General features: G+C 35.3%; 1 protein-coding gene across 1 annotated transcript in view; it reads left to right on the top strand.

Annotated features, from left to right (window-relative positions):
- The first annotated feature begins 227 nt into the window (after positions 1-227).
- The window catches only part of LOC138711634 (A disintegrin and metalloproteinase with thrombospondin motifs 6-like), a 69,937-nt gene continuing 44,599 nt past the window's right edge, over positions 228-25,565 (top strand). Inside the window, exons 1-7 of the mRNA XM_069842765.1 lie at positions 228-415; positions 10,864-11,237; positions 13,692-13,839; positions 14,184-14,413; positions 17,930-18,019; positions 22,052-22,173; positions 24,241-24,387. Coding sequence (XP_069698866.1) covers positions 325-415; positions 10,864-11,237; positions 13,692-13,839; positions 14,184-14,413; positions 17,930-18,019; positions 22,052-22,173; positions 24,241-24,387 — 1,202 coding nt within the window. The 5' untranslated portion in view covers positions 228-324. The remainder of the gene's footprint in view (positions 416-10,863; positions 11,238-13,691; positions 13,840-14,183; positions 14,414-17,929; positions 18,020-22,051; positions 22,174-24,240; positions 24,388-25,565) is intronic.

The following is a 25,565-nucleotide window of genomic DNA, read 5'->3' as shown; positions in this document are numbered from 1 at the left end:
TTTAGTTTCGTTTCTGTCTATTTTTGATGTGTATTATGATAGTATTAATTATATTTGCTAAACAATTGACGTGCGCCTTTATTTGTAATAAAATGCTACAGATAGAGTCGAAAAGACGTATGTAATCGTTATCTTTGACGTTTGAAGCATTGTAATTATGCGACTTCTAGAAAGCAACCAATTCGTCACAGTTGTCATGCCAACTAATATTGTAGAATAACAAAACTTGAGTTTGCTGAAGTTGATGTTTCGTTTTAGCGTTTCGTGAATTATGTTTTAGTGAAATACTTATTTTAACGTTCATAATAATGCCTTTGAAGAAAAATGATGCAGAGTTCTGTCTTCTTTGCTTACTTAATTACCCTCTCATTTAGCTCACGACTGCAAGAACCAGAATGGAAAGGACCCATGCACGGTAAATTCATGATGCAATAATTTAGTACTAATTCAATACAATATAACATTTCAGTTTCAAATGATTTTTGTTAAGGTCTAATTGTACTTTGAGAAGAAATTTAGTATTTGTGTAAAGTGTATTTAGCTAATTTTTAAAATCTAGCTTGCGAAAATAACAATTTAGGTTTCGTTATAAAAATTTCTTACAAAACTAATAACTGTCTGCAACTTTAATTGCAAATAATTATGATGATTAAAAATTCAAATTTGTAATATATCATAAATTTATTGCGTTTATTAATATTGAAATTACAAATTTAAAATAAAAAGTATGCACCCTAATGAGCAAATCGTCATGCTTGGGGCACTTCCAGTTACCTAATATAGTATTAGAAGCTAACAGCCATTCTTTTGTAACGGATGTGACATGTACATGGTTTTGGAGGTTAATTTGAAAAATGTAAATAGATTTTTGGATGTTCTATACTCACTTCGTCATCTTGCTGTTTTTTTTTAGACTCATTTAAATTTTAATCGTTATTGCTCTGGAGATTTTCATTGTATCATAATTTTTTTTCACTGTAACGGATGTGACATAATTGTTACCCACCTCAACACATTTTATATTAGCTTAAAAATCTATTAATCATTTTCAATAATTGATTGATTGATTGAATGAATGAATGAATGAATGAATGAATGAATGAATGAATGAATGAATGAATGAATGAATGAATGAATGAATGAATGATTGTTAGCCATGATGTCCCATGTTGGGCACAGGCCTCCTGTGATGGGGTTAGAACCCCCTCGAAAGGGATGGCTCAAGTGTACTCACTTGGTGAGCCAATCCAAGCGAGCTTGTCGTGTATACTACTTTTGTGACATGGTTAATAACCCTGTTCAACTTTAACTAGTTTCAGCACTGTTCTTTGTTCATTTTTTTTCTTGCACTATACACATTATACTGACACTGGCACTTTGACAAACACTGATTGCTATTTACACTATTTACCTGACACTTTCTCAACACTGACTTTACTATTTACAAAACTTATCTTACATTTTCACTAATACTGACTTCGCTATTTACAATATCTTAACACTGATTACGTTATCTATTTACAATGACCTTCCCTAGTTCTTTCCACAAAACTCTGTTCTTTGCTGTCCTCGACCATTGTTTCCCCGCCTCTCTGGTAAACATGTCAGACCATCTGAGCCGTGGTCTTCCCTGTCCTCTCTAATAATTACATTTTTAAAATTCTGTACGGGTACTTAAGTATCTGTGTTGATAACTCTTAATGATTATTGATTTCAATTACAAATAACAGTTTTTCTATAACGGACGTGACATATATTTATAACGGATGTGACAATTAACACGTAAAACATGTTTTTACTTTATTTTACATAGAAAATTAATGCTTCACAAAAATTTGGTGACCAAATTAGGCTATGAGACATTTAGACATTTCATTACACATTATTATCTTATTTTCACACGAAGGCCAATAATTTTATTTTTTTTAGTATGAAGACGTGTCTATTATACAAAGAATGGCTGTTATATGATATAATTAAATTTGTTAAGTATAAATTCACCTCTGATTGAGATTCTGGCTGATATGTAGGCCTACATCTATGATCAGGCAGGACACATCATTTGACGATATGTGTCAGAGGAAGAACAATAATTGTTTTGTATACAGCTGAAGTATGATTAGTGTAATATGCAGCTAGTCGGCGATGTATGCAATAGAGGGGGAAATGAACTAGCCACCCTACCCCTTTTGTCCTGGCTTAGTTGCCTCGTAAGTGGTGCCCTATTGGTATTACTCGACCAAGGCCAGTGGAGCCCTGCAGTCCGGAGCCGTGGCGCTACTGCTCCTCCGTTCGTAATACCGCATCGTGATAGTTCACATTACGCCCGCGGCTCCACTCGCCTTGGTCGAGTAATATCACTTGTGAGGTTCAGACCTGTCTTCGGATAACTGACAAAACAACAAATACAAATCGAAAGAGAAAACACTAGTCGAAAAAAATAAAATAAAGTATCTGTACGAAAAGAGTTAAATAATAATGATGGACAGTTTCAATTTAAACAAATATAAGGCTTAACTATCTTACAGAAAAATATGTTTTTATTAAGGTTACTTAACTCCGGGTTTATTTTAATAATCTGGTTGTAAAATGTTGTTCTATAATATGAAGAATGAACTTGTGTAGATTTTGTATTGTATTTTGGTTCAAATGAAATAGATAACATGTTTTTCCTAGTATTATTTATACGTACAACGATTTTTTTATGAAAAAAAGAGTTAAATTGTCCTAGGTAAATTTTTTCATTATTATGAACACAAAATTCGGAGAAAATTAAATATGTTGGATGATCAGCCGTTTTTAGAAACACATTTTATTTTATTTATTTGTTCATTAATCTATTTATTTGTTTTTTGAGCAAATATAATGGAATAACATGTGATTTAGCAACTCCTCCTGAAACAATTTTTATGGAATATACTTGATTTGTGTACGTTTTGTGTTTACTGTGAGTTTTATTTGAAATAGAGTGTAATGGTTTTAATTGTGTCAGATGTTAGTGACAATGTATTATTCCGATGAATACATTGTGGACAGATCCGTGCAGAAATGGACATCGTGGAGGATAACTTACATATGCGCTATGTCCGAGTGACGGAATCACATTGTTTGTCTTGTAGAAACTGATAGCTATCGCCTACGAACGTCAAGCCCACGCGACACAATCCGTTACACTCTGCTTAGGAAGCGGAATAATCACAGATAATTATGCAGAAATTGTACTCGGCGATTAGAGTCTGATCACTCCCTTCCACAACTCGTGTTAAAGGCACGTTTACACTGTAGTTACGTGCACTACGTTAGACAGAGTTCAGTTTTCAAAGAACCAAACTTACATACAGTGTCGGATTTAGGCCTAGGCAACCTAGGCAGTTGCCTAGGGCGCCAATTTCCAGGGGGGGCATTCTCTCTCTTCCTTTTTTCTTTTCATTTCCATGTTACAGTGAAATATGTTTTTAAAACACTTGTTGGTAAATCTTTTATGAAGTTTGTTTTTGAACACCTCGTGGAAGTCGGATATTATTTTGTTATCGCATTGTCGCGGTTGCGGTGAGAGTAAAAGGGAAGTGTTCAGCTGCATAATTATATTGTAATGCCGGTATCACGTTATTATACTATGGAACTACTTCTATAAACAGGAATGCATTGTTGAAAATGAAATTAGATGTGAGTTTACTATTGATCTCTATGAATAAGTAACCACAACTTCCTCTCAGTTACATTTGCAGTATAATAATCGTCAACATTACTATGTAATCAATCACTTTCCAGCATGTGCACTACATAATTTGATATGAAAGGTTTATTCCGCAAAGAGATGAAGTTTATTTTTCAATTTACTTTACAGTATACTTCCTATCAAACTGAGAAATACTCGTAATAATTATACCACGAACAAAACCAATGCTTAAAAATAAACCACAGTCTTCCATTCACAAATCAATTTTGTTTCAACAATGAATACGTTTGAATGTTTCTTTGCATCGAGTCTGATGTGCTTCATCAGATCGAGTTCATCACATCATCAATGCTTTCTCTGTGAAGAAAGTGCGAAGAAATCTTTGTAATTCACAACTAAGATGCATGTATTTTAATTCCAGTAATTTGTTCTCTGAATTGCAACATTTAATTTAAAACTAATTTAAACTAAACATAAGCTGCATAATAGCTGTTTGTGGGAGTTGGTGGGGGGAGCAAGTTTTAGCACTGCCTAGGGGTGGCACTATACCTAAATCTGGCCTGCTTACATAAGAAATTTTAGATTTTGGATATTGACAAATTTCCAGCATTCATAATATCAAAATTGTTGCGTTTGACATAGGCACTACCTGTCTGGCCGTCTGTATATCGGTACTACATTTTATTCTGAACTGTTGGACTATTTTGTTCATATTCATCATCTAGAAGTGAGTTGCAAGTCGAAAAGAACACAATTTAATGTAACAACTTTTATTCCATAAACAACATTAGATACTTTTTAGTTATTATACAAAAATGCTTTATTCTTTATTGTTGGTTAGTATTCACGAATTAATATAGACAGAGCCTTAAATCTTATTCCCAATATAACTCTGAATCCTTCCATTACAATAGTTAGAAATAGTAAAATATTTAGTCCATATTTAGTGATTAATATTGATTAAGTTGTGAGACAGAATCATTGTCTTGGACATGGTTATTAGGAGTGTCATTGAACTCGTTAAAAAAATCTGTTCCCATATTGTTAATAAACTTGTTGAACACATTAAACTCTGCAATCAACTTATGACTTTAACTTAAAACAATAATTAATATTTACAATTAATATTTGAGGAGGAAAATTCGCTCCGGCGGCGGGGTTCGAAACCGGGTCCTTGGTTCTACGTACCAAGCGCTCTGACCACTGAGCTACGCCGCATTAAATCCACAGGACCGGACCGAACCTTCCTCCTTCAATGTTTCCCTTTGTGGCCTGACTCCAAGTTAGGCATATATATATATATATATATATATATATATATATATTAAAACAATAAAGTGATTTTTTATGTGTTTTCTATCATAATAATTAATTAGATTATTACTTATTTTCTTAATTTTGATTTTCAGTCGCAGATTTGTTGCCTATTCCATTTGCATAATTCATGAGAGAAAAGCTTGCTCTTGCATTTTGAGGCCCCCAGAATCATGAGGCCCTGAGCAGAGGCACCATAGGCTCCTACCTAAATCAAGCCCTGATTATGCTTCGTGTACGAGGAATCTGCAACATTTTATGTAGAGTATCTATAGTGTAAACGAGCCTTTGCTCAAGTGTAGGCGAGCTGAGATACGACGCGACAAGCTAGAATTTTAATATTCTGCTCGGCCAAAGCCAAGATTTTACAATATAAGTCACAGTGTACAAGTTATATTTCTTTTTATGAAGCAACATCGCATATGTTGACTTATTAGGCTATGTGATAGAGATTAGGGAAGGGAGCGTCCTCTGAAGATAGGTCCACTTTCATAATTAAATTCTGCGGTCCTGCCAGATTACTGTACCTACATAAATACCTCCAACTGTGAGATAAGGAAGCTGAAAGTGAACTTGGATAACAAACCTGAGACTTGTGTGTGGAATACAAAATAGCAGGAGACAAGCGTCATTTCTGCACAGGGTTTGCCATATATTTCCTACGAAATACTGCCAGAATGACAACAATGAATTATGACACTCATTGTGTTCTTATTTAATTTACAATATGCATTATTTATATGTTACGTATTTGTCACAGTGCTACGATATCAAGTTGTCAAAGTTGTATATCAAAATGATGTGTGTATGTCATGTTTCATTCGTCCTACAGATTTCTTGGCGTGGATCTGTCTGATATAATACGATAAATTTTGTTAACTTCTATTCATTATATTGTCGGAATATATCAGATGATAGACGACATTAAGATATTATATGGATCATATGCGGATACTAAAGGTAAGTGTTCACTACATCGTATCGCACTTCTCGCACGAATCGCACGCAACGGATATTTGGATATTTTAAGTGCAGTGCGTTCACTGTAACGGCTTCACCTCATCGCCTCATCGGATTCCCCTATCAGCTGTTTAAAACATGACGTCGTACGATATTGACATTACTGAAAGCAAAGGAGTTGAGGTTAGGTCTATTAATTACGTCTGTTAGGGAATAAGAATTTATAATATTGCTTCATGCGTCTTAATTGAAGAGGAAGAAACGAAAGAAATATTGGTTGCACAATATATTTGCAAGAAATGACTTGATTACTGTAATGGGAACGCCTCAAATTATATAATTCTTCGCAATTTTCTACACGCGAAATATGTTTTCAGTCTGCCATTTTGGCGCGACACTGAACATGGCAAAACATAATAGAAACAGTTGACCAATTAAAATTGATTTATTAAAGAAGGCCATGATCGCACGCATCGGAAAAGTTGCCCATCCGAGAAACGTGGACGGATTTGCCGAGAGGCGATGCGTCCGGTACGATGTAGTGAACGCGGTTACGTAACAATTACAGCAAAGATAGTCTTTTCCCGATTCGTCCGATGCGTGCGATACGATGTAGTGAACGCTTACCTTAAGAGGAAGGCAGAAAATAGGAAAGACTGGGGAATGCTGGATTTGCACTAAAAGACTGCCCTTGGGCAGAACACTATGAATGAATGAGACTAGCTTCTAAGAAGCGACTTTGAACAATATGTGACCAGGGGTCTACGTATTCAAGAATGTGGAAACTGATTATTGTTCACCATTCCATGTAAAGTGTAACCTTAGGACCCGCTCATACGTTACAGAAATTTCTCAAAACGGGCATTTATTTGAATCGATTTCTTGGGGACAGCAGCGTGTACACGGCTCGATTTTTTCTCATGCATAATGAAATTTAAATTATATACGGGAAAAAATGGAACTGTGTATATACTGCTATCCTTATCCCAAATGCCTGTTACGAGAAATGCCCGTACCATATGAACGGGCCGTTGACAGTAATGTACACACATAAATAAATTATAACATACCTATTATACAGTAAACATAAATATTTAAGTTGCAAAACATTGTTTACTTTCCTCGAAAAGGAAATAATTATTCAGAAGTCAATGAAAAGTACAGCAATTGCATTAATTGAAGACGATTCTCAGTTGGATTTAAGTAAAAATGAAATCTGCGAGTCGGTAATTTCATCTGTGTTATTTTAATTTACAGTATCTGGCCTCGTTAATATAATTACCAACAATTTTAAATGCTTAATTTTATATTTCATGCAATTTTATAAAGATACAACTATTATTATCTCCACTACATTTTCTGAACAAATTTTGAATAGTATTTACATTTTCAGATTACAAAATGACAGTTATACATGATGGGGAACCTTGTCACGTTGTTAAAAGAGTGAAAATCTTTATTTCAGAAAAACTTCCCTCTTTTGCCGTGACCCGCAAGTTCTCCGGATTTTAACCCAATCGAGAATTAGCGTCAATTGGTGAAAAAAGAAATGCCTAAATAGGTTTCTCCAATCAAAGTGACACACTGGTTCGGAATCCATGCTTTAGCGTACGATCTTAACGTACGTAGTTAAAACTCTATTCATAGGTAGGATTCAACTTTTCATTTATTTCATTCATTAACCACCACATATTTTCTTTGGGCAGACAAAATCTTGAATTTCTTATCCCCGTATATTTCAAAAGGATCCTCTCTTTTCACAATAACGCCAATTTGAAATTGGTTTCTGTTTAATAATGCAAGTACAACATTTCGTCTACTATTCCATCGAATCGCGCCGCCATTTTTGAACTTGATCCTAATAAATTCCATTTAATCACTCCATCGCGAGCGGTTAAGTTTTAACTTGGTAAACCAGCAAATAGGAAGTATAAAGAATGGACACCGAACAAATTTTCCTGGTCTGTTTTTCTGCGCGCATGCTCTCCGTTAGCGTATAATTCCACTTTCAAACGCTAGAGATCAGTGTAATCGAGCACTCGCGAAAGGTGGAACAGCAATATTCTGATTCGCTGGCAAGTCTGCTGAAAAGTGTTTCTGCTGTCGACTGCAGGTGCGATATCAGCTCCAACTCTAGGGAGAAAGGCAGAATATTACGGTGATACAGATAAAGCTGGTTTGAAGGTCACTGAAATAAGCACTACTATATCAAAGATACCGACGCGCAGTGCCCATACTTATGATACGCTGGATAAACTTCCAGTGTTGCCAGGTTGAAGTATCGCCAAATCCGGAGATTTACGATGTCTATAAATTTAATTGATAATGTTACTATTATTGGGCGTATTGTTCTTAAAATTATTATCAAATTATTATTATTATTATTATTATTATTATTATTATTATTATTATTATTATTATTATTATATTTCATTTTGTACTGCCAGTTAAAGCATCGGTTAAAAATTCAAGAACGTCGAATTTGATTTCAAGGATAAATTAATATTTGAAATCGTGAAATAAAAAAATTACGTTTCCAACAAGTTCCTCAATTTTAATGCCAGATTTGTAGAGATTAGGAATTTATGCGATGATAGAATTTTTAGGCATGGGACAGAAAAATATGCTCTCTTAAATGCATTTAGTTAATTTTTTCAGAGCCACACATAAAAAAGGTATTTGACGCATCTGAACCAAGTCAGAATGGGGTCGCCCTGAGTGGTGCAGTTGGTAAAGCGCTAGCCTTCTGTGCCCGAGGTTGCGGGTTCGATCCCGGCCCAGGTCGATGGCATTTAAGTGTGCTTAAATGCGACAGGCTCATGTTACTAGATTTAGTGGCATGTAAAAGAACTCCTGCGGAACAAAATTCCGGCACACCAGCGACGCTGATATAACCTCGGCAGTTGCGAGCGTCGTTAAATAAACCATACTTTATTTTTTTGAGAATTGGGTATCTTTTATGTCGTTCAGAAGCCCTTCCTTTGAAAATGGTAAAAGAACGTTTGTAACTAAGGCTTCACTTTTAGTTCGCGCACAACTTATTTTTTTCGCTACTGAAGAATCATTGAAAACTCAAGAATGAATCTACAATCTTGTGAATTGTAAGAGTGGTGATGTTTTACACCATGAAACGTTAAAGATAATTCAATTTCTTTAACTTTATCATGCTCAACGGAATATCTCGGGGGCATAAATTTCAGAACAGAATTATTCCTACTTTGTACTCAGTAATGTTCTCTGTGCCTATCTGATTCTAAATGCTTATTAACAACTTTAACGCCATCATACTTTACTGTAAATTAAACATTGCACACTTAACACCTGCAAGAAAGTTCATCCTCTCCTTATTCTAACTAGTCCTTGTACTCATCATTTGTCAACCATTCATCACGAAAAGGACTAAAGTATCTTTTTGCCGAATTCATATTGAACACAACACAATACTAAAAGAAAAAAACCCGTACAAATTCCTGCACTTCGCATAATAGACTGTACTGCACTATAAAGCTGTAAGAACTGACTTGTGAAGGATCAAGGAAGTGAATATTGAGTTCTAAATTTGAAATTATTCCATTGATCCACATTCAGGTTTCGTTAAAATACTGCTACAAAACTTTATTAACGGCAAAAATTAATTGAAAATAGTTGATTGAAGTCATATTTCTGAAATATATTGTCATCATATCAAAATTATCTGTTTTAATTTTCAATTTACGTGATCTTTCATTGTTGGTGGTTGTTGGCGTAGTTTGAGGTACTAGTGTCTGATTGGCGAAAAGAGAAGCGAGGTGAACCTTCAACACTACCACAGACGCTCACTTTTAAAGTTATATGCTTGGGTCATTGTTCGCCTGACACTGATGCTCACTTTAAAGTTATTTGATGGACAGTGAATTTTCACTAGAACATTGCTAATTGTTAACATTTCCCCGGGCAAAGGTTTCTTGTCGGTCGGAGATGGATTCATAAAATCGGGCACTCCGGGCGACGGCCCGGAGATCTGGTAACCTTATAAACTACCCGTTTAACTTTTGTCATGATTGATGCACATGATACTGAGGTTTACTAGGATGAAATGCGAACTTTACTGCGGTAAAATGTTAATCAAGAATGTTGTACTCGGCCATGAACTTATGGATAGAGTGAGCACACCGAACTGTAATATTCTTTTCCCTTGAAGAAGCATGTCTTACAACTGACATGGCAGTGCGTCATCTGGGACGCTGCAATAAGGTTTGTCATTTCGAGCGATAACCGGTAGTAAGAAGACTTCTGTAATAAAGAAAATCTTTCTTGTGAGAAACTTCAGAGTTTCATACTCTTCTCAATTTCAGATTGACTTGGGGCTGTTACTTCGCAATTTTCACTTCATTTATGCTATTTTTTTTATTATGGGATGTTTCAACGTCATGTAAAGCCTTGGTTTTTCTCAACCGATTCATGCGACGTGCGAGGCCCGCCTCGCACAAATCCGGACTACACGAGAGATAGTGAGCAGTTTCTGTAACTGCGAGATGCGAGGCCTGCGCACCTCGCAGTCATAGAAACCACTCACTATCTCTCGTATAGTCCGGATTTGTACGAGGCGGGCCTCGCACTTCGCACGTCGCATAGGTCAATTCAGAAAAACCAAGGCTTGAGAGAATCATGTCAGAATATGAAGTTGATGATGACGATGATGTGTTTAAGTGCAGGGAGGTAGACCCGCGATATCAATTTGATGATGACGATGATGTGTTTATGTGCAGGGAGGTACACCCGCGATATCAATTTGATGATGACGATGATGTGTTTATGTGCAGGGAGGTACAGCCGCGATATCAATTTGATGATGACGATGATGTGTTTATGTGCAGGGAGGTACACCCGCGATATCAATTTGATGATGACGATGATGTGTTTATGTGCAGGGAGGTACACCCGCGATATCAATGACTACGAGATTGTCGTCCCGAGAAGACTGGATCATTTGGGCGAGTTCGTGTCATACGCGCTGCCGCAGTTCTTCACGAAAGAATCTTCACGGGGCAAGAGGGATGTCCGCCGTGACACGGAGAGGGTGCACTATGGAGTGAATCTGGACGGCGAGGAACACGTCTTGGAGCTATGGCCCAACCACCAATTGCTATCACCAGGGCTCGTGATGGAGACACGTGGTGATGGGGCAGCTCGTGACCTCAACAAAGTGCAGATCCGTTCCGTACCCGACTCCCGCTGTCATTACGTGGGTTGGGTCCAGGGTTTGCCTGGTTCCAGAGTGGCCCTATCCCTTTGCGATGGCATGGTGAGTATCATTTGGCGTCTATTGTTCGGGGAAAAATTATATGGAGTAACAAAATTTAAAACAAATTTTCAACAAAGGAATTTTATATTTATTGTAGTATTTTTAGACCCCCAAATAGTATAGATAAGTATGATAAATGCCAAATTTTATAAAAACGTCACTTTGAATTAAAATTATAACAAATAGACAAAATTTTACAAATGATAAACGTAAAACTTATAAATTATAACTTACCGTATTTAGAGAATCCGAACCGAAACGATGTTTATTATTAATTATTGTCAGAAATAAGAGCATTTAACAAGTAAATGAGATTAGATAAAGTTTTTTGGTTACAATCTTTTACATTGAATGATTCATGGAGCCATTCTGGCACTGAATAGAGTTTATTTCGGAAATACTTTGAATTAAAAAAAAAGCTTGGAAGTTCATATTATTATTGCATGCAACGTCAATATATTATACTCGCCAAACTTAGACGACCCCAGCTCAGAGAAAAGGAATAAAAAGAGTCACGTTAACATTCTCTCGATGTTTATGTTATACAGTTTGCCACGTCCGATAACAGAAAACTACTAACTTCTCTGTTAAAAAAAATCATACTTATCTCAGCCCAGCGGCTCAGATAATTCAGAGTCATAATGTGACAACGCTGCATAACTAATAGGCATGCACCGTATAATTTTGTTATGTTTTGGGTAAGCCACGAGTCAGCAGAGTGGTGTGAGTGAGGTCGTCTAAGCTTGGCGACACCAGTACAGTATGTATTAGGGTGATGAAATTAGGGTACATAAACATAATTTGCTGTAAGATTCAGATATACCTGATGAACGGAATGAAATAAGCTATTAATAACAATCTTCCAATCATAATAATAATAATAATAATAATAATAATAATAATAATAATGGAAATATAAAAATTGGAAATTTATCTTTTGAAGAGGTGGAGAAGTTCAAATATCTTTGAGAACAGTAACAAATAAATATAAATGAAACTCGGGAGGAAATTAAACAAAGAATAAATATGGGAAATGCCTGTTATTATTCAGTTGAGAAGCTTTTATCATCCAGTCTGCTGTCAAAAAATGTGAAAGTTAGAATTTATAAAACAGTTATATTACCGGTTGTTCTTTATGGTTGTGAAACTTGGACTCTCACTTTGAGAGAGGAACATAGGTTAAGGGTGTTTGAGAATAAGGTGCTTAGGAAAATATTTGGGGCTAAGAGGGATGAAGTTACAGGAGAATGGAGAAAGTTACACAACACAGAGCTGCACGCATTATATTCTTCACCTGACATAATTAGGAACATTAAATCCAGACGTTTGAGATGGGCAGGGCATGTAGCACGTATGGGCGAATCCAGAAATGCATATAGAGTGTTAATTGGGAGGCCGGAGGGAAAAAGACCTTTAGGGAGGCCGAGACGTAGATGGGAAGATAATATTAAAATGGATTTGAGGGAGGTGGGATATGATGATAGAGAATGGATTAATCTTGCTCAGGATAGGGACCAATGGCGGGCTTATGTGAGGGCGGCAATGAACCTAAGGGTTCCTTAAAAGCCAGTAAGTAAGTAATAATAATAATAATAATAATAATAATAATAATAATAATAATAATAATAAAGAAGTGTAAGTAGTATTTGTAAACCTAGAAAAGGCTTTTGACAGAGTGTAGTTGGAATAATAAACTTATGTGGATCCTGAAGAAATATGGTGTGGAATGGAAAGAGAAGAGGCTATTTTGTTTCCCCAGCAATTCTTTGGCCTTGCTCTTCTCATTCAACGAGGTTTCCAAATGGGCTATGATTGAATGGTGGTCCATTCTTGCCTTTCGTTTGGCCGTGCTGAATGTGCTATGCTTTTGGAAATGGAATGCATCCATATGATCTAGTGTCATTGACTCCACTTGTTGAAGGCTGGTGACTTGGATTTTCAGCTGAAACCTATGGCACATTTAATTGTTGCAGTTATTGTTATTGGATGTTCCAGCGTTGTTGACCCAACTTGTTGAAGCCTAATCATTTGGAGTTTCTGCTGACACATCTGTCATGGCATTTCAAACTGTAGCTTCCTTCGCATATGCTTTGGTAAAAATAGAATTCACATGGTAAGCTGTAATTCGGCAACCTGGTGATCTACTTATCACACTCATATGAATAAAATTAATTTAGAGGTCCAAAAAAGATCTGTCGTGGGGTTGAGTCTTGTGGCTATTGTGTGGCGATAGATGTGATTTCTCCTGCGTGTGTGATACGTGAGTGTCGAGCAACAACAAAAGCACAACAGTGTACATTTCCTTGAAAACGTTATTAAATATCACTTTAGGCAACAAATGATTATTTTTAAGTTAAGAATACTTTCCTTTGTCGACAGAATCCTAACTGATATTCATTATATTGTCGTAAACAGCACAAAATAATCTTAAGACTGGTAATGAAATGTCTTTAGGCGGGGCACATTCGAACCAAACGAGATCACTACTACATAGAACCACTAGAAGACGAGAATCCCAAGGAAGATGGCCAACACCTGCACATCGTTTACCAAAGGTCCTTCAAGGACATGTCAGGGCACAAGTGCGGAACTGGAATAAAAAGTGAGTACTTCTTCAAGGAATATGATTGTAATCTACCATTAGCTTTCGCGTTTGGAATAATATTAATGCATCCTGTTAAATTGATAAATTGATACGTATACTTTTCTATGTTAGGAAATAATGTTGATGATAATGATAATAGTAATAAATTATTTACTATACACAAAGATATTTCACAATGCATTTAAACTTGAAACCTCTACAGTCTGCTGTAACAGACAACTTCAACTTTCATCATAAACAGACCGTCACAAAACCCAAAACCCAACGAACGTGAAGTTTTTATTCAGCGTTAAACTGTGGCTAGTCGAATTTTAATAAAAGGTATGTTCTTATGTCGACAGATGGCTGGAAGAAAGCGTGGAATGAACGCGTTCGATCAGAATATCGAATAAGCCGAGGCGTCGACAATGGCCTGCCAACAGGCGCTACTGTCCCAAACAAGTACTCATCCGCTGAGGGGAAGAACAACTTGAACAACTTCCTGGAGATCCTTCTGGTGGCGGACAAGAAGTTCCTGCAGGCCCGTAATGGCACTGACTTTGAGCAGTACCTCTTCACCGTTATGAACATGGTGATTATCATCTCTCTAGACGCCCGTACACTTCAGGGCCTTCCGGTCATCTGACATGAGGGAGGGATGTTAGAAAGAGAGAACGGGAAATAAAAGAACAAAGCCTATTACGAGACACTTTTCGAATCTCTCATAATTATTAACAAGTAATTAAATCGAGATACATTTCTTTCTCTTTTTTCATTTTTTGCTTCATATTTCAGCATTTCAGTATTTTCTTTATGACACAAAATCTGAGATTCTTGGTACACGAATGGAGTTTATATCGTTGTAATAATTTGCGTTTTTAAACATATAAGTTAATTTAAATTTTCTTGAAAGAGTCATAATATTTTAGCTTTGACTGAAATTTGCGAATGCTTTTGACAAAAAAAGAAAGTCGAACTGCGATTTGCTTCAATGGCCATCTTAGTAGCGAAATTTCTACTTACTTTTAACAATAAATGATTCGATTTTAAGGACGAGATCGTCTCAAAAATATAAATCACGTACGTAGAATAGAATTAAATCTCACTTGATTAAAAATATGACAAACAATAATTTTAACAGGGCTGCCCATGGTGGGGAGACAAACATTACTTGAGTGGTGGGAGGGGATAGCGTGACCGATTTTTAGATAATTTTTAGGGAGAACAAGACATACTTTTTTCCGCATGAAAGAATAATTCTGTTAAATCACATATTATTGAAATAGTCATTATGTTTTCAACAAGATTTAAGAAGTACCGCAGACTATTATTGAAGTGTTATTTCCTTTTTGTAGGGATATTGTGTTACAATTTCTTTCGCTTATTGTCTAAGGGCCAATTTCACCAAACTTATTTAACTTGTTGTTACTTGAAGTCTTTTTAATTGACAATTAAGGGACAATACATTTCAGCGATAAAAATTTGGCTTTAAGCTCTCATTAAGCCACATTTAATTTAATTGGTCAATATTTGGCCATTTAAATAAATTAATCCTACATTAACGACGATAATTTTCATCATGGCGAGGACAACGATGACTTGATATTTGAAAACGATTTCTTATCAAGATGGAAAAGGATACTTTCCGAAAGAGAAGATTATTTTAATACAATGGACGAAATAGATTTCCAAACGCTGTTTAGGCTAAGCACTGTATATTTCGAATAGTATAAAAAGTGATTTAGAATTTCTAACTGATAGTTAAGTATTTCATAATGTTATTTAAATGATACATTTACTAAGAAACCTTTAATCAATCTTCGATTGTCTAAAATACGGAAACTACAGTAATATTAATAATATAACCTCATGTATTACATTTGAAGGCATTGGAATTGCATAAATTCATGAAATCTTTCCATTTCTCTTGTTGCATATATTTCCTTACATCATCATCATCATCATCATCATCATCATCATCATCCGTCACGTATTAGGCCTATGTAGACCTATTTCGGCCCCATCTAGCAGTCTTCTAAAGGGTCTTCCTAACCGTCGATGTCCTCTGGGTTGATATTGCATAATCATTTTGGGGATTCTTGAATTGTCCATTCGTTTTACATGGTGTAGCCAATTTAGTTTGTATTTTTTCTTCTACTGACTCTACTTCTAATTGTTCCAATATTTCTTCATTCCTTTTTCGATCTAAAGAGTATATCCTGCTGTCCGTCTGAGAAATTTCATTTCCGTTGCTTTGATTCTGCTCATATCTCTTTTCCTTAATGCCCAAATCTCACTTCCGTATAAAAGTGAAGGTAATGCTAGAGTATTTCCTTACATATACTCTCATATTATCCCATTTTCTCTTCAGTATTGCTGAAGACATCGGGATGAGATTTTCTTACATTGAAATCTCTTTCTACTTATTTCCAACCTTCCTTCTTTTCTTCTGAAATCTACCCATCCGTATTTATGTTTTAATATGTTTTGGGGTTACCTCTGTTTATGATGACATTTTATTTTCGTAATGTAACAAATGAATTCACTATATAGATCACTACTTACATTAACAAGGCACATAGCCTTCGAAATGTTACTATGATTCCGAAGGCCTTGATGACTTAATTGAGAATTAAATTAATTGACTTTATTTTAAATGCGTATTAGTTTGGTGAAATGCAAACAAATTAAATACGATTTAACATTCGAAAGTATTTAAGTTAAGTACAATTAGTTAATTGTGGATTAGTAACATGTTGGTAAAATCGGCCCATAGTACTATATTTAAATTAAAGAATTTGGACATTAATTGAAATATTGGCCAGGGAGAAGGGCCCTGACAAATGTTACTGGGAGTACGAGTTTCATTTTATCTGCTGACTTTTAAAATATGACATCTGTTTTAGCAAAATAAATGCCACTGTATAAATAATTTTATGCTCGACCATGCCGAAATGTAGTAATTATACACCTGGTAGCAATACTTTAATGCATGTCATTAAAGTACACCTATTCATTAAAGTTCAGGTTTTCGATTATTCTCGGATATGCAATCGAAAGATAACGAGGGAAACGTCACGGAGGCTGGAAATCCAATACTGTCGCAGAAGGTTATGTTCTGTTACTATAATAATTAGCGTTAATTGTAAATAATATTCAAATAAATTCAATTTGTCATCTTGTTTTTCAATTCTAAATCAATTTCCAGGTTGTACCAAAATTAGTTCATGTTATTCTCTACATCAAGGTCAATGACATTATTGTTCCTCGGAAAAAATCAATACTTTCGCGTCTGCGCACATCTCACACGAGCTATACACAAGGTCACTTCCGATCTTGAGTCAGATACAAATAAAATGATACTTCTGAATAATTTAAAGTTAGAAATATGGTCGAGCATAAAAAGTCGTATGAAACTTGCCTATAATGGTAATTAAGACGCTCGTATGAAAATTATGAAACTCGCTTGCGTTCGTTTCATAAACAAACATACTTGCGTCTTAATTACTATCATTATAGGCTCGTTGCATAATGTACTATTTCGACTTGTCTATTAAATAGTAGTACTGTAATTAAATTGAAATCATCTAGTTTAAAATTTACACTTACTTGCGATTCGAATTTTTGAACAGCTGCATCTACGAGTAAGGCAGTGGAATTAATGTTGATTGAAAGGACATTCCTCTCTATCTTACCGAATTATAAATTAATTGACTGGACTTTCCTTTGTTATTTATCAATGTTATATAGGTAATTCGTTTTCTCGTGAAAACAAATGCTTGTGTGCGCCGTAGTATATAGCATTGTAAGAATTTTACGGTGGGGGAAAGCAAGCTCGCTGGCTATAAGTAAAAGCGTAAGGAGGGAAAGGAACTTCTCAGTCCACTTTCTTCTTCCCCTGACGCACAGAAAGGTTTCACGAGGTAACGAAAGGCCTATAATAACAGTTTCTGCTTATAGGTAAGAAGTCCAGGTATTTGTTAAACATCTTAACACGACTGGAGATGTGCCAAAGAGCCTGATCATTGAAAGCATAAAATGGTAATAATAGTTGTAATAACAGTGATAAAGACATTTATAAATCAGTAAAAGAAAATTATTTTTTCAGGCTTACGACATATTCCATGATGAAAGCGTAGGTCAGCCAATCGATTTAGTGCTGGTTCGTGTCATATACCTGGAGAAAGAAGAGCAAGAGGTAAAGTCATACTTAATTCAGATTTAAGACTGGTCTTGTGAAGCAGCTAGGTGTTATTAATTTAAAATTAGAGATGCAATAACTTTTACAACGTTTGGGGTTACGTACTCTGGGACAGACAAAAGTCCTTTTTTATGTAGGTCCCCTTATACATACAACTTGAGGCAGCAGTGATGAGATGAATGGGGAAGGCTACTGGTGGCTTTTCAGCCTCCGAGATATCGAAAAGATAAATCAAGCAGGTCCATAGCGATCACCAAGTATAGTTAATTACAGAATTCCAACGAAAGGACACAAGACGACTTACGACCGGCACCATGTCGATCCCACGGATGGTAGTGAGTCTCGCGGCAATGGGTCCATAGTCTAGCTAATGGGTATTTGTTTTATGTCAGCAGGTATCGCCCCATGAGCATTTGCGGTAGTATCGCTGCGCGATCGAGAGCTTTTACAGAGAAGCAGTCACATTCACAGTCACATTCACCGGGAATCATCGAAGTTCGTACACCTTATTCTCAAACTGTTTTTTCTGATTACATAATATATGATATATAATTTGATATGATGCTATAATATGGAATAAGGATATAAATAGGTTGGAATAAAAAGTGTCAGAGGACTGAAGTTTGTAGAAAACGTAGGAAACAATCCTCTGATGTTCACAACAAGTAGGCTTATCACTCCACTCAGAGCCAAGAATGAAACCCGAGTTAGCGGAATGTCAGGCCAGAAACCTAGTAATAAGCCGGAATGGCTGTGATAACGTTTATTCATGACATTATAAGAGAATACAGTAATCACGAAAATATTCTTGTTATTTAAGAGGAAATAAATCCGTGGTTAACAAAATATCACTTCCTAGAAACATTTAGTGTAATGTGACGAAATGCTATGAAAATGAAAACATCAGTAGTCGTTAATAGAAATTGTTGGAATTCGATATTCAAGGTTTAACTTGAACAGCTTACATGTAAAATTATACTACAGGTATTAATATCTAGAATTCTTCTAATACAGTTTTAACTAGTACATCTTTCAATAAATTTACTATCAGGATATAAATAGAGTAAGCTAATGTTATTTTTAACTAGCAATTTTCGTCATTTCGGCAATAAAGAGCTTTCGTAGCGTGGAAAGCTAATATATTGATTTCATATTGCCGGCATTTTCCACTATATAGTGGTTTACCGTCGTACCCACCGGGTACAGTTTTGCCGGGTGCGTTACTCCGTTGAACAGATGGCAGGTCTGTCGTGGAGAGATGATAAGATGATAGGAAGTGATCATGGTGAGTAATGAGGATTGGGATGGTGTCGGGGCGTGATCCTTGAAATTGGTAATATCCCAGAATTCTCTTCGCGCCTTGAAGGACTAAGGAAATCACGAAAAACCCAAGTAAGGATAAGGATCGAAACCCGAAACTTCCGTATGAGAGATGGGAATATAACCATCATCTTTCTCGGTTAATAATAATAATAATAATAATAATAATAATAATAATAATAATAATAATAATAATAATAATAATTCTCTTCAGAAGTAGGCCCTAGTTGATAATTTACTACGTATAAGTTAGTTTAAGACGTCATTACTTGTTTTCAATCTACTGATAATTTTATTCACTTACGGATTCGACAAAGAAATTTTTCAGTCGCAATTGGAAGAAATACTTCGCCAATGAACGGATATTTATTTCACTTTTTCTATGTTTATATAAGACTAAGATCACGAAATTCCGTATTCAACAATGTCTAGTGTTGGTTCAACATCCTCAATAGAGTGAGGACGATTGTGACAAAAAGTTCAATCGGTGAAAAGAAAACGGCCAAAACTGAACTTCCCAAACCAGATACGAATCACGCAAAAATTTAGCCAAACTATACCAGAACTTAAAATATTTTCTGCATTATCTGAACGTTATTAGTAGGGATCATATTTTAAGATGAATAAATATCTTAAGTTTGGTATAAAACATGGTTAATTTTGGTCTTATTTCGCATAAATAAACATAAGTTCGATGTTATTTGGCATTTAAAAATATGACTTTTTGTCTTTCATCGTGCAAACTGCATTACCGGTAACGAATATTCTTACAAAGACTAGAGATTTGCATCAAGGGAATCTTAAGGATCTTTGTATATTTTAACAATATTTGCCTACCGGAGCGTATATGTTGTGTAAAGAAATCACTGAAAAAGGCTCATATGTGTGAATAATACAGAGCGTTCGAAAAGTCACTGTGCAATTGACCTAGCCAGAGAAACTTTTTTTACCTATTTTTCAATAATAATTGCCGCAGTTTTGTCAAAAAGACGCCTTGGTTCTTTCACAAGAACATATTTCTCTTGTCCAATTTGTGTTTCGGGAAGGCGATAGATATACGGAATTAGTGCAGTAGAATTTTATTGTTTTTACAAATTTCCAGAAACATCAGTTCTGTACAATTTCACTGGCCAACTTAAAATGAAATCAAGTATGGTTCCAATGCATCTGCACACACAGCTGACAGATCTCTATAGTCTTTGCCTGATATTTCTGGAGAACGCAACATCTCTAAAATCTATGGCCTCGACGCTCCCCAGACCTGACACCACCAGCAATATGCGCAGTATATAGATATCGGCCACGTACACTTAACGAATTGCAAGCTGCATTAACAGCGATAGGTTGCATTTAATAATAAAAACTGGTCAAAGCGTTTGAAAATAAAATAAAATGAGTCCAGGCCTGTATTTATGCCCGTGGACTCACTTTCAACATCTATTTTCAGTTCATAGTGCAAGTGCACAACACTGACTTTAAAGATCCCGAATCAGTAAACACACCACAAAACACTCATGTTATTTCTACTTTATACTTAAAAATAAAGTCACTCGAAATAACTTACGGTTTGGACATTAGATTCAAAATTCTGTATTGAAATGACAATGAGTATTAAATTCAAAATTCTGTACATAAATATGAATGCAAAACACTTTATATTTTAATCTTTAATCACTTACAATTTTTAAGAAAATTTAGCTTCACCAAAGATTATTGTAATAATTCACACAGGTAAAACAAAATCGTAAATATAGCTAACTTCAGTCATGTCCATGCATGCCAACAGTACAGTGGGCAGGGAACTTAGTTCATCGAAGCTTACTGTATTAATTCAAGCATATATTTTTATTGTTTCCAAGAAATATATCTCTTGGACATTTTAATTTAAAGTACTGTAATTAAATAATTAGAAAAGTCCCTTGAAAGGCACTAATTTTGGATAACTTCGTGCTAAAAAGAATTCGCGTTATTCCCCTAGCTTAAACTTACGAAACCGTGAAGGGCTTGAAACATAATTTTTTTATCATCTCAAAAAAATTTTTCCAAAGTCCAAAAGACTTCAAATTTGTGGAAGTTGTAATTTTAACAATGCCAATGAAACTCAATTCTTCAGATTTATTATGCAATAAAAGTGTGTACTATACTCATGGTGACAATTTGGTATATGTTAAGCATACTCCAAGTATGAGTTTATCCGCTTCAAATGTTTAAGTTCGTCGCTGGACTTATAATCCTGTAGACCCGGGCTCGATCCCCAGTGTAACTCGATTTATAACTTGTGTTGGGCAAGCCCGTGGTCCAGCAAACACAGGGGTTTTCTCCGGGAGCTCCGGTTCCCCTATGAAATCCCAACAAATCTCCATCATCATCTCATTTCATCGCGGGTGTAGTGTAGACTAGCCTCCAATGGTGCATCCTGGACAACGACTCTGTAGGCAAATTGGTCTAAAGAACTAGGTTCATATGAGTGAATGACGGAAAGTCAAGTACCCGCCATTAGACAAAAAAAATAAATAAAAAAAATAAGTTAGTGTTCATCATACTAGGAAATATTGTTATAAACTCTTAAGTAGCAATAAGTTATCATTTTATGATTAGATATTTAAGACTAGTTAAAAGTATTTCACTATATACATAGGCCTAATTATGTATACATTCTTTGCTATAAACTACTGACGTTCTTACTAATTAATAATGACTCGATTTCAGATTGACCTTATAATTAACAAAGATGCTGACGCAACTTTAACGAACTTCTGTAAGTGGAGCACCAGGAAGAATCTTGCGCTAACACATCCTAACCATCACGACATTGCAGTTCTCGTTACAAAGTAAGTGTTTCCTTGGTAGTTAGTGAAAACTTTATTCTGGAATCTAAAGTTTGTAGTACAACCATAAGTTCATTTGTAAATAATTTTGATTACTTAGCGGAAACGTGGAAGTTGACAATAAAGCAGAAATCAATGCGATTAGTTTACATATTATTATTATTATTATTATTATTATTATTATTATTATTATTATTTACAGACGTCCAAATTCTTCAAAAGGCAGATATGGCTTTCTTATCTATCAGTTCATATAGTACACAGTTAAATAAAAATTTGCAACAAATATATTCTTAAATAAAATTTAAAAAATGGTCTTACAAATATCTTCTCTAAACGAATGCAGATTACTTTACAAGATTGTAGTAACATCTGTATTGAAATAATCCTCTGAAACATGAACTGCAAGCAAATGGGATGAGTGATTCGGGGAACATAAATGAGAGGTTTACGAATGTAGAATATTATAAGAGTTTGGTACAGTCTAGTATATACAGTAAAGAAGCTTGAGTTGCTGAGGTTGATAGGAACAATAGACTGTGCAGGTACTATTTCGCGTTGTCTGTAATGAGGCGATAGTAGCGATCCTAGTGGTTAGCAACTAACTGTGGATGCATATTTATTACATATTGAGCTTCGTGACTGTATATACTAGACTGTGGGTTTAGTGTTCAGATTTAAAATAAAAGAAATATTATCAGAACTATTGAATATATTGTATGCATGTTATAAGAATATATCTCCCCCTCCCCAGATTATGTTGTGAGCCTCTATCGATATAATGTTTCAATTTATTTCGCTTTTGTACTGTATATTATGTCCAGCGCCGTGGCGTCGTGGTCAAAGGCATCCTGCCTAGACTCGCGTTGCGGAATGCGCGTTGGTTTGAGTCCTCATGGGAGGAGGATATTTCTCATAAACGTTCGGCCAGTGCATGGGACCGGTGCCCACTCAGCATCGTGATGCACTTGGGGAGCTACGATAATCTTACTTTTTTATATTTAAAATTTGAGTTAAATATTTTTATTATATTCCTCATTGCTATTAGGAAAGAATCATAGGAGATTATGTGACGATTCTTTCCCAGTTTCTTTACTCGCAGTTTCTCTTAGGAAAGTGATTTGATAAGGCAATAGTATGAATGCATTTGAAAGTCGGCACGTTTTTCTTTCTCTACTGAACTTTCTTATGGCGAATATGTATTGGTTGAGTTGAGTTCAGTATTACTCACAATCAGACATTCAAGCGAAGCGGTCTGAGATTATGGTGAAGTGATTTTGTGATTTGTGACTTACACAATTAATATACTTAAAATTAAGTACGAAAAACCTAGATTTGTGTGCATGAGTAGGCCTGGTGGGAATCTGCTGACAATGAAATTAATCTTCTTCTTAAAAATAAAGCAAATAACTTTCATATAAAAATTTTTTTTGTATGAGAAGATATTAATGTTTCACCATTTCAACAATTTTTAGTAAATATATCAATCCCCTAATTGCCTATTGTGCAACTCAGACCAAGAAATGGATTAGGAACACCTCAAAGTCTGTACTTCAGTGGCTTACCATGACAATATCTTTGAAAAATATTGAAGTGCAAGAGGTCAAATGACTTTATTGTCAAACGCCTGGCATTAGAAAATAACAAGAACAACAATTTTTAGTGAGGGAAGGGAGATTAGGAATATTCATGATATAAAAACTTGCAGGTTCCCCTTGGTTGCTAGTACTTTATGAACGCTAATAAGTGCAAAAATAGTCTATTAAGTGCTTATATTTACCGCTTAATTGTGTTCTACTTATTAAAAGTTTTGCTAATAAAGATTACTATTCTTCTTAAGCTGAAATTATATTTTGAAATTAGACATTTTTATTGGAATCTAGTGAAAACAATATGAGGTATTTTAAGGGTATTTAGTCTAAACAGGTTGGCAATACTGGAAATGTGTACTTCAGTACAAAAAAAGTTGGTATCGTAGTATACGAGAAGTTTCTGTACAGTGAGTTGGAATGAAGCTTCAATATCTGCTTTGTTGAGACGATTTAGGTGGCATGCATATCCTGTACACAGGTATGATATCTGTCTGGACGGGAATGACTGCGGGACCGCTGGGTTGGCTAATCTGGCAGGAGGATGCATGGCCAATTTGTCGTGTGCCATCTGCGAAGATACAGGCTTGGAGGTTGGCACTGTCATCGCTCACGAAATTGGACACTTGTAAGTTCAGTAACTTTATAACTGTTATTATAACAAAAGAACGAGTCAGTTATGGTTATGATAGTTGTCGCTCAGGATGAGCGGTGAGCAGGTACAATGACAACCCCACGTCAACCAATCAGATCCGACATTGCCCATAAAGTAGATCTTGATTACAAATTGCTGTGAAGTAGTCCATTATTAACAGAGAGAGTAAATTAAAATGCATGTGATGTTTTTTTATGACTTTACCTTTCTTAAATTTTTGTATTTGATTCATGAAGTCCCAATTATTATTTTTGATCTTACCTTATAACCAGGCTTAGAATCCGGAACACTTTAGCAACCAATGTACACACAACTTGACTATAGAGTTCCTTGAACATAGTAGACAGACATACTGTGAATGTAAACAATGACGTCAATGTGCTTTGTTATATTCTACTATTAATAGTGCAATCTAGTGACGGTGGAAAATGAAGTAAGACACATGCCTCAAAAGTTTTCATGTACCTCGGCGATGTTGAAGGCGTTAGCGTTACAATGAAGAACCATGTAGTACTTGCAACTAGTTCGAAAAAACTGTTCACTATGAATTGAAAATTCACTGTGATGGCCTGAGTTCGTTTCATAGGGAGAGACGGAAGAATACTGTACCTCTGATTACGAACCGGATTGTACACTTATGCACAGATAAACAAAACTCAACGCGCCACCTCACTCCATCTATACTCCATTGCACTGTAACTTCACTTCATTCTTAAGTTGTGTCGGATACTAAGCCTCTTATAACATATATTATTACAAAATTGAACCCTCTCTATTCCTAGTTTATATCCGAGTGGTATTTTAAAACTTGTGCAGTATTATTTTCATGTTTAAAATTATTATATAACATTGCGTGGTTGTGATAGTTAAATAATGCAATACAAACAAATGTTGTGAGATAGCAGGAAAGAATTCCGAAAAACGGGAATTTTAGGTACGGGGCGGGATGGTGGGAGTTTTTTTTAAATAAAGGGTAAATTTAGAATGTTTAGTATTATAGCCTATGTGTTACTATTTATTAAAATTTTGATAGTTATGATGTCACTATATCCTAGTATCAATTTTCACTTCTAGATTTTTAAACTTATGTATAGGCCTACTTACTGATCATATTAATAATTTTTCTTCTTTGCCCGTTTATATAGAGCAAT

Source organism: Periplaneta americana, chromosome 13 (assembly GCF_040183065.1).
Source record: "Periplaneta americana isolate PAMFEO1 chromosome 13, P.americana_PAMFEO1_priV1, whole genome shotgun sequence".
Lineage (NCBI taxonomy): Eukaryota > Metazoa > Arthropoda > Insecta > Blattodea > Blattidae > Periplaneta > Periplaneta americana.
The sequence above is the reverse complement of the archived record's forward strand: the minus strand, read 5'-3'. Positions and strand labels throughout refer to the sequence as shown.